This window comes from Salvelinus fontinalis, chromosome 2 (genome assembly GCF_029448725.1).
Source record: "Salvelinus fontinalis isolate EN_2023a chromosome 2, ASM2944872v1, whole genome shotgun sequence".
NCBI classification, from domain to species: domain Eukaryota; kingdom Metazoa; phylum Chordata; class Actinopteri; order Salmoniformes; family Salmonidae; genus Salvelinus; species Salvelinus fontinalis.
In genome coordinates this window covers 68,837,478-68,852,404 of record NC_074666.1, presented here as the reverse complement: position 1 = coordinate 68,852,404, position 14,927 = coordinate 68,837,478, and the positions used below count along the sequence as shown (strand labels likewise).

The following is a 14,927-nucleotide window of genomic DNA, read 5'->3' as shown; positions in this document are numbered from 1 at the left end:
GCCGCTGGCTCAAACCAGCATGCACGCACGCGCACACGCACACGCACGCGCACGCGCACACGCACACGCACACGCACACACACACACACACACACCCAGCAGTAGCCGCCCGTGACATTCCTGCAGCTGCGGCACTCTCTCTCTTGCACGCGCCCCCCCAGCGTTCTCCCTGGGGGACGAATGCCTAATGAGTCACGCGCCTGTCTGCCGTTACCTCTCAGCGTGTGTGTGCGTGTGCATGTGTGCGTATGTGTGCGGAGGCGGCATGGCGGGCCGACTTGGCGCGAACATTAGCGGAGGGGGAGGGGGAGTTGAGATGACAGGGGGAGAGAGGGAGGGAGAGAGAGAGAGAGAGAGAAGGGGGAGGGAAAGGGGCCGTCATTGCCACACTCACATAGGGCAACACACTCCACTATCCTTTTTGTTTATGCTGAGCCCCACGATCTCTTACTCACGTACTCACCCGCTAAGACACTCTGACATTTCTATAAATGAATTTGTCTACAATTCTGTACTTTAGATGGGATGTTAGGTGGGGGGGATTTCAAATTATGCAACCCTTCCCACCACGAATAAATAAATCGATCAATAAAGAAGCATTCGGATTTTAGTTTCAGATAACAACCTCCTTTTCACCATATTGTACACATGTGTACAAAACATTAACATTAGACTGACCAGCTGAATCCAGGTGAACGCTATGATCCCTTATCGATGTCACTTGTTAAATCCACTTCAATCAGTGTAGGTGAAGGGGAGGAGACAGGTTAAATGAGGAATTTTAAGCCTTTAGACAATTGAGACATGAATTGTGTATGTTTGCCATTCAGAGGTTGAATGGGCAAAACAAAAGATGTGCCTTTGCACGGGGTATGTAACAGGGTAACAGGTTATGGTAGTAGGTGCCAGGTGCACTGGTTTGTGTCAAGAACTGCAACGCTGCTGTGTTTTTCATACTCAACACACCACCCAGCCAACTTGACACAACTGTGGGAAGCATTGCAGTCAACATGGGCCAGCATCCCTGTGGAAAGCTTTTGACACCTTGTAGAGTCCATACCTTGACGAGTTGAGGCTGTTCTGAGAGCAAAGGGGGCGGTGCAACTCAATATTAGGAAGGTGTCCTTAATGTTTTGTACACTCAGTGTATAAATGCAGGCTATATTTTACAGTTGAAAAGACTGTGATAAAAGTGTGTGTCTGCGTGTGCGTGGAGGGGGGATATATAATGGCAAGGCAACACTAAGTTTTTCATTGCCAGGAGATGTGAAAAAACATTTGAGGGAAGGACAGGCATGCAACCAGGCGCGCCCCTTCCTCCGCCACATCCCTCAAACACACACCGCCCTCTCCGCCCCCACCCCACGAGCTGAGCTGAGCGGGCGGTTGCGGCCCAGTGGAGCGACGCAGGGTGAGGGACAGGGGGGGGGCGGGGGGGGGGGGGGGGGCAGGGGCAGCGCTGGGAGGTCAGTGGTAGTGCAGCCAGGCATGCCAGCACCTCGATTTTTCTCTCCCTCCCTCGCTCTCTCTTTCTCTCCGTGTGTGTTTGGATAGGCCCGCCAAGGAAGCCGCAGGACAGCTTTATGGACAGGTAATGACTCCGCCATTCTCTCCCCAGACAAAAACAGAGGGAGGGAGGGTAAGAGGGGGAGGCTAACAGAGAGAGGGAGAGGGATGGAAGAAAGTGCAGCGAGGTTGAGTTCTGCAGAATCAAACAAAAAGATGCCACTGAGAAGGCCTCATACGTCTGAAAATAATATTTTTGTATACAAACAAATTTACCCAAACCTGTATATTCATGTGTCTTTTTCTTCTAGCATTATATCTTCCATTCAATCACACTAGTCTGCCTATTGTGTCATTTGAGAAACACTGAGTTGAGTGAGTAACACACTCCCTACCTCTCTCTCACACAGACACACACAGACATACACACACACAGACACACACGTGCACACACAAGCACACAGTGTGTAAAGAGGCGACAGAGAAAGAGGATGATATCACTCGACCACTCTGCTATCAGATGAGGTCAGACGTCTGTACACACACTGGAAGGAGAGAGTAGTTCCATAATTCTCTCTGCTGATAGACAGGCAGTTCACCTTATTTAGCTAACTCCCACAGTCCCACCCCGACAAATGCACACACATTTGCAAACACAAACATGCACAAACACATCAATACTAAAAGTACAACTTATTGGCAAGGTTACACATAGTGTAACACAATCCCTCCCTCTCTCACACAAACACACACAGCATTACCAGTATGTGTGTGTGTGTGTGTGTGTGTGTGTGTGTGTGTGTGTGTGTGTGTGTGTGTGTGTGTGTGTGTGTGTGTGTGTGTGTGTGTGTGTGTGTGTGTGTGTGTGTGTGTGCCTGCGTGCGTGTGTGTGTGCCTGCGTGCGTGTGCGAGTGCGTGTGTGTGTGTTGTGTGTTGTCTGTGTTTGTGTGAGGGAGTGTGGAATTGAGTTACAGTATGTGTAACCTTGCCAATAAGTTGTACTTTTAGTATTGATTCCTAGCACTGTGGCCACCCAAAGTTAAGACTCCAAGTAGATAAGTAAATCATTAAAGACTCAGTCATTCTCTAATTTGGCCAATTCACTAAGAAACACACTAGAGTACAGAACCACGCGTCGCTTCTGCCCTGAAGACAGATCCTGTGGTTGCCATGGTAGCATAGCCTCAGTGCCATGTGGGACACACACTGGGACCCACACACACTGCACACAGCAAAAGCACCCACACACACTCACAAAAATACATACACATGTTTGTGCATACACATACTTGCACACACACACGCACATACACCCACACATACCAGGGTTTCCATTTTGGCCGATAAAAAAAGATTAAAGGCCGATAAATAAAATTGCCGCTGGCCAATTGTCCGGGAAAAAAAAGAAAAAATCCCATTGCGAAATTATGCTTTTTAGCCTATTCATTAATGGAAGTACTAGTCGATGAAAATATATTTGGCTGGTCATGATTATTAGTCTATTGGTTAATTAAAACATTTAGTGGAATTAAATTGGTAGGTGTGTACAGTATATTCGTATCTTATTTATCACATGCGTACAGCTTACAGATACAGAGCCTTTGAGCTGAAAATCTGTCAGACAGTGCAAGACACGTCACACCACTTTTCAATTATGTGGAGGTGTGCATTTTGAAAAGATATACTTAATTGTTTAAAACCTGAACATTTTAATACATATTATGAGGCATGTCTTACCTTGCTTCAAAATAGCCTAGCCAAAATCAGACCAATTATGTGGAGGCAATTATTTTATATAAACTTTCTTTCATTGTCCAGTAGCCAAAAGCACAATGCTAGTCACATTAGCAACCCATGCTAGTTGCTGCATGCTAGTTGCTGCATATCTCCCGTCTTTAAAAATTTCCGAACTGATATTTTCATCTCTGTCACATGAAACTGATCGCATGTGCGGGGCCTTTTTGACAATGGTGTTTTTCGCTAATTTAATTATGGAACGAACATTTGCGATTAGCGTACTGTCTGGTGTACATTGCTGCGCTTAGAATTTGAAAAATATATTATTATCAACATATTGAGCTAAACGTTCTGATCTGTTTCATCAGACTCATTGCTTTTTAACTTTTTTTAATGTAGCCTAGCCCTACTGGTTGTATGAATTTGGAATCTATTGTCCCACAACTCTCTAAGAGTCTGTTTAGAGTAGGCTATTTATTTATGTACAAGCTGACCAATAGAATAGGTCAACTTGTTATACTATGAGGGATAGTAGATTGACAGAGGCTCGTGATTTTGCGGTGATGGCTGGTGGTAAAATAGATTCCTAGGCAGGGATGTATATGTAATAATAGTAAGAGTCATCTCCCACAGTCCCTAACATGGAGATGTGCGTGTGTTAGTTTGTGTGTGTGTACATCTGCGTGCCTGCGTGCATGTGTGTGTGTTGTTCATTCTCTCACTGTGGTCAGGATGCAGGAGAGGGGGAGCCCCCTGATTGGAGGAGATCTTTACGAGCCGGAGGAGGAGAGTGTAATTTCCTGCCGGCCTCCGTTGGTTCCGCTGAAATAACAGAGCGGAGGAAGCCCGGCTCTCCCGGGAGCACACACACACACACACACACACAAGCTCACACGCACGCTCTATCTCTCACACACACAGTCAGCCTGCCATGCATATAGCTATGGACTTATTACTTCATCACTCGATCACTAGTATCCTAACTCTACGTTAAGTCGGTCAGTATTACTGTTACAGGACACCACTCTTGAATATAATCTAAGGTAGAGGCCTGCAGGTCCAGACAGAGATCATTGCGGAGCGGTCTGCATTTTTCATGCTACGGGCGGGAGCAGGCGGTCAGACAGACAATTTGAGGATGAAAATATTGCTTTGTCCCGCAGATTATTTAGAAACGGTCATCTTTTGCTTTGTATGCGTTAGCCTATCTATTGTATTAAAATCGCATTATTCAAACACTTTCACTGATTCCAGTTAAGTAGCCTATTACCTCTCCTCTCCTAGTTAGGAATGCGAGATCAAAGTGCGTCTATAGGCTATTTGTGAGGTCTCAATTAAATGCATGGGCGGAGACGCACAGCAGTTATCTTTCCAAGGAAATGAACTAAAATATGATTAGGCAACAGTACTACAGTGTCCATAAATAAATAATGTTGTGGGCACTCAACCAACGTGAATTGTGTTGCTATCAAAACGTTTGACTATGACAGGAAAGGAAAAGGCATAACGCCCGCATACCATGGCGTGTGAACGTTGCACCTTTTCAATAAATATTGATGATCCATTTATTTGTCTCTGCCTGCAAACCGTGCCCACTCCTAAAAGGTAGGCTATATCCTATATGCAAAACGTAGCCCAAGAGAAAGTGTGTCAGCGCTCATCCTTCTTGCTGCTTCGAATTTCTGTAGCCATACCCCTCCTCTCGTTGGTCGTGCGAGACCAGGTGCACGTGTGGTCTCATTTAAAAAGATTAGACTATAGCCTGCATGGGCGGAGAAGCACGGGGCAGTTATCTTACCAAGGAAATGAACTTCCTAAATATGACTAAGCTATAGTTTACTACATTGCCTAGAAATACATATTGATCAGCCATATGTGTTTATTTGAAAATCATTCCGCTCCTAAAAAGTAGGATATAAGTAAAATGTAGATCAAGAGAAAGTGCAAATGTCTGCTCTTGCTCCAACTCTGCTCTCTTCAAACTAAGTCTAGCCTATATTGGCTGATATACCCCGGTAGGCTAACACCGATAGCCTAATATAATGGGTCATGTGAGAATCTCTGGTAATTAAAAGGGATACTTTGGGATTTTGACAATGAGCATGCTAGCATATTCCCATAGACTTCCAGTCATTGCACTAATGCTAATTAGCATTGGCTCACGAAACTACCTCTAACTTCCTTCATACTGGACACAGAGACATAAAAAAATGGTATCCAAGAGTTAATTTGACTCTGGAGAAGTAGATAAATTGATTCATTTCCAAAATCCCAAAGTATCTCTTTAACCAGTGAGTGAGTGTACAACTTGTAAATAGTCACTGATATTTCAGACAGAAGGCTAGCTATCTGGCTAGCTCAAGGGCTCTGTCTACTGTTAGCCAGATAGCTAGCTAGCTATAACCAGCTGGGTAGAAGGATGAAGTTAGAAGGTAGCATTAAACAGAGCCTGAACAGTTGACTGAAATGAAGATAGCTATAATCTTAACAAAAGCTCCTATGAGTTCTCAGAACAAAATAACTTTGCTTTACAGTGAGTAAGTAGTGAGACAGACAGTGATGAGGAAGGCTGCAATGCAGGAAGCAAAGGAGACACACAGCGAGAGGAAGCTAGCAGAGAGAGAGGTTAGTAGTACAGTGGTTTAAATGGGGGCCCCTGAGAAAATCTGTAATCTTATCAAACACATGTTAGAGTCAACTAAGGGCCTTTTAGACTAGCGTACTTCAGTAGTTTACAACACAGAAAACTGAATTGCAGTGCAGCTCACATGGGATACTAAGAACATGAATATAATTGATAAGATATCATATTTCAATATAAATATAAATGTCTTCAATATTTTGGGAGAGATGACCTGATGTGCATTTTGTGTCATTTTGAACTATAGAAAAGTACATTAGCCATTCCCTACAGACCTGCATGAAAATGCAATCAAACAATACAGTTCTAATCTCGATCGCCAACTGGTGTTCATAGTTTACCCCATTTTGTTTCTTTTTTTACCACTACATCACTGACTTTCATGGGTTTCAACCTGTGCCACTTTGTGCAACTTTCTGCTACTTGAATGTCAAACAGGAGGCAATCTACAATGGATCTGTGCCACAGATGACATAAATATGATGATACCATGTATGTGACCTACACCGTGTTTTTCTGGCAGTCATTTCAGGTTTGTTAAAATCACAGCCTTCGTTCGTGACAACAATTCACAGGCACCCGCACTGCTCCCCAGGCAGTAGACAGAAAATAAGCAACCATCACAACCCATCAGACAAGCACGTCTGTGGAGAGAAAAGCCTGCCACTTCTGGCTAAGCAAACAACAGGCACGGGCAACAAGGAGGTGTGCACACTGCAACAAACAATACCATTACAATAGGCTTTTGTGTCAGGTCTCAGAAGGGAAACTCATGACAAGGTTCTTGAGTCATGTCACTCTATGACTGTACATTTTTCTGTCAGTAAAAAGGACATACATTTAGAAAATTAAAAGACAATTTGCAGACAACCCTAACAATATGTGTTGTGCCTCTGTTTAACTGCAGTAGCATCTACGTATTTAGCCTACAGAGTGAAGCCAACATGCTATAACTTCAGTACACCTATTAACTTATATCCATATCTGAAAATGATATATGTTGAATTTCCCCAAAACTCATCTATTTCTATATTCTCCGCATTTTTTTGGCCAATGCATCCCATTTGAAATGTATTTTCTATGGACCCTATGTGGTGGTGTATATCTGTATTCTTGGCTCTGAAAAACATCCCCGGTTTACCTGTATCACTCAAACAACTCCGGTTTATCTAAACCGCCTTTGCCTTGCGTGCTTCGCCACACTTTAATCACCAGTAGCCACGCTCAGTAGCTCACTAAGCTTCTTACGCCCTTCCCTCAAGATTAGCGGTTGGGAACGACGACAGATGCGCTCCGTAGCGATAAAAAAACACACACACACTGCGCACCTGTGTGAACAGATTCGACCGCGGTGAGCCGGCGAAGAACTCCCTCAAAGCTGGCACACTGGCACAGACGCCATGCCTGTGACGCCTCACAGCCTGCATGGCATGATGTCGTTAGCTCAGCCAAACGGGCACCGCAGGGCAAACACAGCCCGGTGCAACAGCTAGGTGAGGGACAGCAGCAAAGGACATTAGAGCCATGACAATTAGATCAATCTAGCAAGGGGAGCCTGGCTAGTCACCCATTCATATTACTTATTAACTTTGTCTAGAATTGTCCTATTCATTCTGCGCTTCATGTAGTAATTTGAGCCAGTGTTGATGTCAATGTTGTGTTAGCATCTGTGAGGAATGACAGAATTAATTTATATTGAACAGCGTTGTAGTCCAACTAGTCATTTCCATTTTGCAGTGCTTGGTGATAGTTTAACTAAATGCCAGTTGAATAAAAACCTTATATACACTAAATTTGACTTGAGTTTCTGTATATGACAGGCTGTCGGGAATATATGATATGAAACTATCAGGACTCGTCGCCAAAGCATTGAGCATTTAAGACCAATATTCTGAATAAGTTACGTCACAAAAGGCAGATCAGAATGGATCATCGAGTATATATTGATTGCACACTCCCTCTAAACCAATGGTTCCCAAACTGTGGGTCGTGAGGGGTCGGCAGGGGGGGTGTGATAGTTACTAAAATATAACACTGAACAGACATATAAACACAACATGTAAAGTGTTGGTCCCATGTTTCATGAACTGAAATAAAAGATCCCAGAAATGTTCCAAAAAGCGTATTTCTCACAAATGTTGTGCACAAATTTGTTTACATTGCTGTTAGTGAGCATTTCTCCTTTGCCAAGAAAAGCCATCCACCTTACAGGTGTGGCATATCAAGAAGCTGATTAAACAGCATGATCACTACACAGGTGCACCTTGTGCTGGGGACAATAAAAGGCCACTCTAAAATGTGAATTTTTGTCACACAACAAAATGCCACAGATCTCTCAAGTTTTGAGGGAGTGTGCAATTGGCATGCTGACTGCAGGAATGTCCACCAAAGCTTTGAGCAGAGATTGAATGTTAATTTCAATACCATAAGCAGCCTCCAACGTCATTTTATAGAATTTGGCAGTACGTCCAACCGGCCTCAAAACCGCAGACCAGGTGTAACCACTCCAGCCCAGGACCCCCACATCAGACTTCTTCACCTGGACAGCCACCTGGACAGTTGATGAAACTGTGGGTTTGCACAACCGAAGAATTTCTGCACAAACTGTCAGAAACCATTTCAGGGAAGCTCATCTGCACGCACGTCGTCCTCACCAAGGTCTTGACCTGACTGCAATGCAGCGTCGTAACTGACTTCAGTTGGCAAATGCTCACCTTCGATGGGCACTGGCATGCTGGAGAAGTGTGCTTTCACGGATGAATCCCGGTTTCTACTGTATGGTGTCGGTGGGCGAGTGGTTTGCTGATGTCAACATTGTGAACAGAGTGCCCTATGGTGGCGGTGGGGTTATAGTATGGGAAGGCAATAGCTACGGACAACGAAAATAATAGATTTTATCGATGGCAATTTGAATGCACAGAGATACCGTGACGGAATCCTGAGGCCCATTGTCATGACAATCATCCACCATTATCACTTCATGTTTCAGCATGATAATGCATGGCCCAATATCGCAAGGATCTGTACACAATTCCTGGAAGCTGAACATTTTCCAATTCTTACATGACCTGCATACTCACCAGACATGTCACCCATTGAGCATGTTTGGGATGCTCTGGATCAACGTGTACGCAAGCCTGTTCCAGTTCCTACCAATATCCAGCAACATTCCACAAGACACAATCAACAGCCTGATTAACTCTATTCGAAGGAGATTTGCCGTGTTGCATGAGGCAAATGGTGGTCACACCAGATACTGACTGGTTTTCTGATCCACGCCCCGACCTTTTTTTAAGGTATCTGTGACCAACAGATGCATATTTGTATTCCCAGTCATGTTAAATCAATAGATTAGGGCTTAATGACTTTATTTCAATTGACTGATTTCCTTCAATGAACTGTAACTTAGTAAAATCTATGAAATTGTTGCATGTTGCGTTTATATTTTTGTTCAGTGTATATGTATATTTATAAACTGGGTGGTTTGAGTTCTGAATGCTGATTGCTGACTGCCGTGGTATATCAGACCGTATACCGTATATCGCCAGCAGCATACCACCCTGCATACCACTACTGGCTTGCTTCTGAAGCTAAGCAGGGTTGGTCCTGGTCAGGCCCTGGATGGGAGACCAGATGCTGCTGGAAGTGGTGTTGGAGGGCCAGTAGGAGGCACTCTTTCCTCTGGTCTAAAAAATATCCCAATGCCCCAGGGCAGTGATTGGGGACACTGCCCTGTGTAGGGTGCCGTCTTTCGGATGGGACGTTAAACGGGTGTCCTGACTCTCTGAGGTCATTAAAGATCCCATGGCACTTATCGTAAGAGTAGGGGTGTTAACCCTGGTGACCTGGCTAAATTCCCAATCTGGCCCTCAAACCATCATGGTCACCTAATAATCCCCAGTTTACAATTGGCTCATTCATCCCCCTCCTCTCCCCTGTAACTATTCCCCAGGTCGTTGCTGCAAATGAGAATGTGTTCTCAGTCAACTTACCTGGTAAAATAACGATAAAAAAAAAAATATACCACTGGTATGACAAAACATGTATTTTTACTGCTCTAATTACGTTGGTAACCAGTTTATAGCAGCAATTCGACCATGAAGGCCTGATTGATGCAGTCTCCGCTGAACAGTTGATGTTGAGATGTGTCTGTTACTTGAACTTTGTGAAGCATTTATTTGGGGTGCAATCTAAGATGCAGTTAACTCTAATGAACGTATCCTCTTTAGCAGAGGTAACTCTGGGTCTTCCTTTCCTGTGGCGGTCCTCATGAGAGCCAGTTTCATCATAGCGCTTGATGGTTTTTGCGATTGCACATGAATAAACTTTCAAAGTTCTTGAAATTTTCCGGATTAACAGACCTTCATGTCTTAAAGTAATGATGGACTGTTGTTTCTCTTTGCTTATTTGAGCTGTTCTTGCCATAACATGGACTTGGTCTTTCACTAAATAGGGCTATCTTCTGTATACCACCCCTACCTTGTCACAACACAACTGGTTGGCTCAAACGCATTAAGAATGAAAGAAGTTCCACAGATTAACTTTTAAGAAGGCACACCTGTGAATTGAAATGTATTCAAGGTGAGTACCTCATGAAGCTGGTTGAGAGAATGCCAAGAGTGTGTAAAGCTGTCATCAAGGCAAAGGGTAGCTACTTTGAAGAATCAACAACAAAAAAATATGATTCCATGTGTGTTATTTCATAGTTTTGATGTCTTCACTATTATTCTACAATGTAGAAAATAGTAACAACAAAGAAAAACCCTTGAATGAGTACGTGTGTCCAAACTTTTGACTGGTGCTGCAGATATACAGTATATATTGTATATATATACAGTATATAAGTATATATATATATATATATATATATATATATATATATTTTTTTTTTTAAGGAACTCAGTCCAGCTTTCAACTTACTCTTGAAAGTTTTAATAATAGAATGCACAAGGTGCAATTTCTAAATTGGGTAGTGCATCATCAGTTCCTCTTGTCATGTCAGTCATTACATACATTAGAGAGATATTTATAACCTGTAAGAAATGTCCAGATCAACTGGTCCATGTCAGCGAACGTTTTTTAGTTAGATTTTTTAGCCCATAGATTTTATTGTAATGTTTGAGTCACTCAAATATCACAAGAATACACATTAGACATAGAATTGCAAGAAAATTAGCTTTAAAGTTGAAACATTTTCTCTGCACCTCATGACAAAATGTGTATAGTTGCTGGAAATAAGCTTAAAACCTGCAAAATATTCTCTGTGCCAACAAGAGGGGTGTGAACAGTTTGTGTCATGAACAGTGCTTGTTCCCATAGAAATATACGTGGTGTGGGGGGTGCTCTAGAGTGCCTTTTAACTGTCCACAAATAACTCTATTTTCATTTAATAAGACCTTGTGCCCTCTTTCCTTTCCCCTCTACTAACTATCAATAAAACAAGTTTCAAAAGAGCAATGCTGCACAGAGTTACTGTGTCTTCAATTAAAATAAAACACAGCTGAGAGCAAGCTTTTAGCCCATTCGTCAACACAGCCAATTGAGTTCAGCATGGCAACATACACATTTGAAACCAATGATGAATCAAGAAAACAGATGTAAGAATTGAAAGGCTGATGGAACCATAATCTTACCACTGGAGACGAAATTCGACACCCAGGGCAATCACAGATTGGAGGATGTACCTGTAAGATTCCTTTGGACATAAGGGTCTTCAAACTTTTCCCTGAGAGAGAGAGAGAGAGAGAGAGAGAGAGAGAGAGAGAGAGAGAGAGAGAGAGAGAGAGAGAGAGAGAGAGAGAGAGAGAGAGAGAGAGAGAGAGAGAGAGAGAATGAGCAATAAGAAATAACAGACTGTAGCACCCACTGAATTCAGCAGCTGTAAATCAATTATACTATGGAGGTGATTATAAAATGACTCGATCTTCAGTAGCCTTAGCTATATTTGTATAGTGAATCTAAGACTATGTTATCAGAGTCTACACCTGAAATGCACACAAAGGGAAATAGAAACCGTTTTTTATTTTGAATTGTGCACCACTAAACTTGGATCAGTGTTGAATGATCACAACTCCAGAGCCAAAGCACTACATAAACATTACTTTTGGAATTGCCAGCTTGTCAAACCAAATTACCTTAGTTTAGTTAGTTTTACTGATGAGTTCTAGTTGAGCCCCGTGTGGTAAGATAGGTCTACATATGTATACATAGGCTAGTGACACTGTATCTAAACTCAGATATGAAACTATCCATTATTGGGCTCATATCATCTTTACACCCTCATCCAACAGAACTTGGGGCAATGCGTGTCAATTCCGTATGAGTAACCTCGGCTAAGGTGGGGTTCAAAAACAACTGTGTGTGCAGCCAGTGCAATAACACGTAATTAGTCAAATAGGCCCATAATAAGTAAACAGCTATAGCATTCATTATTCTTATTATAAATCATTTCATAAACATCTACTGATAACTGTATTTTGCCTGAGCCACTGTAAAGCTTTTCAAACCAAAATAGTAGCCAACTAATAACATCAAACATATCATAGACCTACTCATTTGAGTATCACGGATTTTAGTTGACTATGCTACGTCTACCCCTGAGTCCAGGTTAATATTTCGGGTAGTTGTAACTCATCCATAATCAACCTGAAATAACCAAAAGGGTCAGGTATAGGCTTCAACTTCGAGTAGAGTAGCCTAAAAATCATTAAATTCCCCGCATTCAAGATCATTCTATTATATTGAGGCAGCAACACCATTTTCGTTTACTATGATACGTCTACCACTGGGACCAGGTTGATATCTCGGATAGTTGCAAATCAACCATAATCCAACTGAAATAACCAAAAGAGTAAGGAATAGGGTACAACTTCTAGTAGCCTAAAATAATTTAATTCCCTGCCAACATCATTCTGTTCTGTTGAGCTGTCAACACCCTTTTAGCCTGCTGTTACACTCAACACTCAACGGAATTATACCCCCCAACGTCAATCAACTGTCATATAATGTTTTAACATTACTGAACCCTAAATATGAAAGTTTTTCACCTTAGTCCACGACTCCTGACGCCCCGTTTTGAGAATGGTCGCTGCCTGTGAAGACACAGCGATGTATGCGCCTTTTCTCATCTCTCCTTACGCACTGTAGTTGGTGCATATTGCTGAGTATAACCCTTTAACTACAAAACGCAGAACCAACCCATGGAAACAGAATTTCCTCTCACCAAAGAAATGACAAAAACCTTCAATTAGGTATCATCCTTTAAAATTAACATAGGCCTACTGTAAAAAAAAATAACTATTTAAATATGATATTTGCTGTTGCCTACCTTTGTGCCTTATACTTCGTTTCCAATCTTTGGCGGTCTCCCTTCCACTGACGAACTGGAACTCATTCGGGGTGAGCCACTCGCCCCGGTATTTGATTGAGGGTCCCTTACTACCTTGGCACAGTTTGTTAATGTATAGTAAAGCCTTGTTCTCCCCGCATTCCACCTCGATGCATGGTTCCCCGTTGTCAAAAAATGGCTGAAAGTCGGGGATTGAGGAAAACCTCTCCAGCATTAAGTCGTCCGGGTGATGGTGAAGGTGCTGCTGCTGGTGGTGGTGATGCAGCGCCGAGTCGTGGAGCCCCAAATACGCACGGTGATGGGCGAATAAATGGTCGTATTGCGGTGGATGCGGGGTCACCACGGGGATAGTGGTGGCATTTAAAGGGGCCAGGTATTCGGTCTGGTTGAAGGCAGCCAATGCCATATCGTCCCCATCCAGTCTCTCCTTTTTGATGGCAGGCATGTTACTGGGAGCGAAGCGCCGGTAACAAGTGATTAGCAGCTAGTCTGACCCAACTTGTGTGTCCTCTTTTCGGAGTTGGTCAATCGCCCCAATCTTGAAGACGCGCCACTTTGCTTTACGCAGGGCTCCCGTGTTGCTCTGTGACAGTGGTCTGTTGAACTTCCCCGAGAGATTGCCATTCACTAGTTAACAGCTCTTTTAGCCGCAGCGCTCTCATCCGCAACACTCACAGCTCCTCTCGCATGGGGTTCTCGCAGTGCTGCCTACCACATTTAATCGGACTCGCGCTACTAATACCTGACATGTTGGAGTGACCAGTCCTTAGCCGTGGACATCACATTATGTCGTTATCCACAATGATCATTGACACCTTCCCATGTGCTCTTCAGTTTAGTTTATTTTTTAAACAGTATTGTTATGATGTTGGTATCTCTTATTCTAACTTTTTTTTATTTATTTATGTTTACAGTTACTGTTGTCCTCCGTGCCTTCCAATGGGCTGATATGACGCAAAACTGTCTACTTGAATAATAGCCTGAACAACACAGGCAATAACGTATTGTATGGTTTATTAGGTGTGCTTGACTTGGGCATGTGCTCAACCGAGCTGAGTAGGCCTACCGGTACCTCAAACGTTCTACTGCTTGAGCTCCGGTTCCTCTCAAATGTATCGTGAAACTCCTGTTCCTAAATATAAACAGTACCCGCAACCAAAGTCAGGAAGAAAAAAAAATCCCTGTTGTTTTTTTGGGTTAATTTTCTAGACTATTGTTGAATATGGGTCGTCTCATCATGCCTATTTCAAGTCTATAGTTCTAGAAAATATGAATTCATTTTTGAATATAATCACTATTTCAGTCCAAATCAATCACTGTTTATTAGAATATAGGTCTACAGAAAGATGGAAGTGTTTTAAACTGGAAGTGTTTAAACTTTAAACTTATTAACCAGCCACAGAACTAGGCCAGGCTATCTGAACATTGCAAAATCCCCCTTTTTTAAAGATATTTCAAAGTATTTGCGTGGAACAAATTCAGCTGATGGGACTTTTGAAATAGTTGTTTTTAACCCTGTGTAGGCTATATCGTTAAAGTCACGCTGAAGTTCATAGAACCAGACCAAATAAGATTTGCACTCTCCACCGCTTCTCTACTTGGCCCATTTAAACAGCCGAGGCTTTGCGAGCCCGAAAACATGAAGGGGGGTGCACGACGGACGTCATCATTACGCAACAATTTAAACACAGTCAC

The 14,927-nt window shown here is 42.8% G+C and overlaps 1 protein-coding gene across 5 annotated transcripts in view; it reads right to left on the bottom strand.

Annotated features, from left to right (window-relative positions):
* LOC129824242 (sterile alpha motif domain-containing protein 11-like) overlaps positions 1-14,013 on the bottom strand; it is a 113,068-nt gene extending 99,055 nt beyond the window's left edge. For 2 of the 5 annotated variants that reach the window (XM_055883724.1, XM_055883743.1), the window contains exons 1-2: positions 13,212-14,011; positions 11,518-11,609 (exon numbers count right to left, since the gene is read on the bottom strand). In XM_055883724.1, the coding sequence (XP_055739699.1) occupies positions 11,518-11,609; positions 13,212-13,677 (558 nt within the window). In that variant the 5' untranslated portion in view covers positions 13,678-14,011. Of the gene's footprint in view, positions 1-11,517; positions 11,610-12,930; positions 13,061-13,211 lie in introns of those variants that run through there. The other 3 variants (XM_055883734.1, XM_055883762.1, XM_055883753.1) reach the window with 3 other exon arrangements.
* Positions 14,014-14,927: the final 914 nt, after the last annotated feature.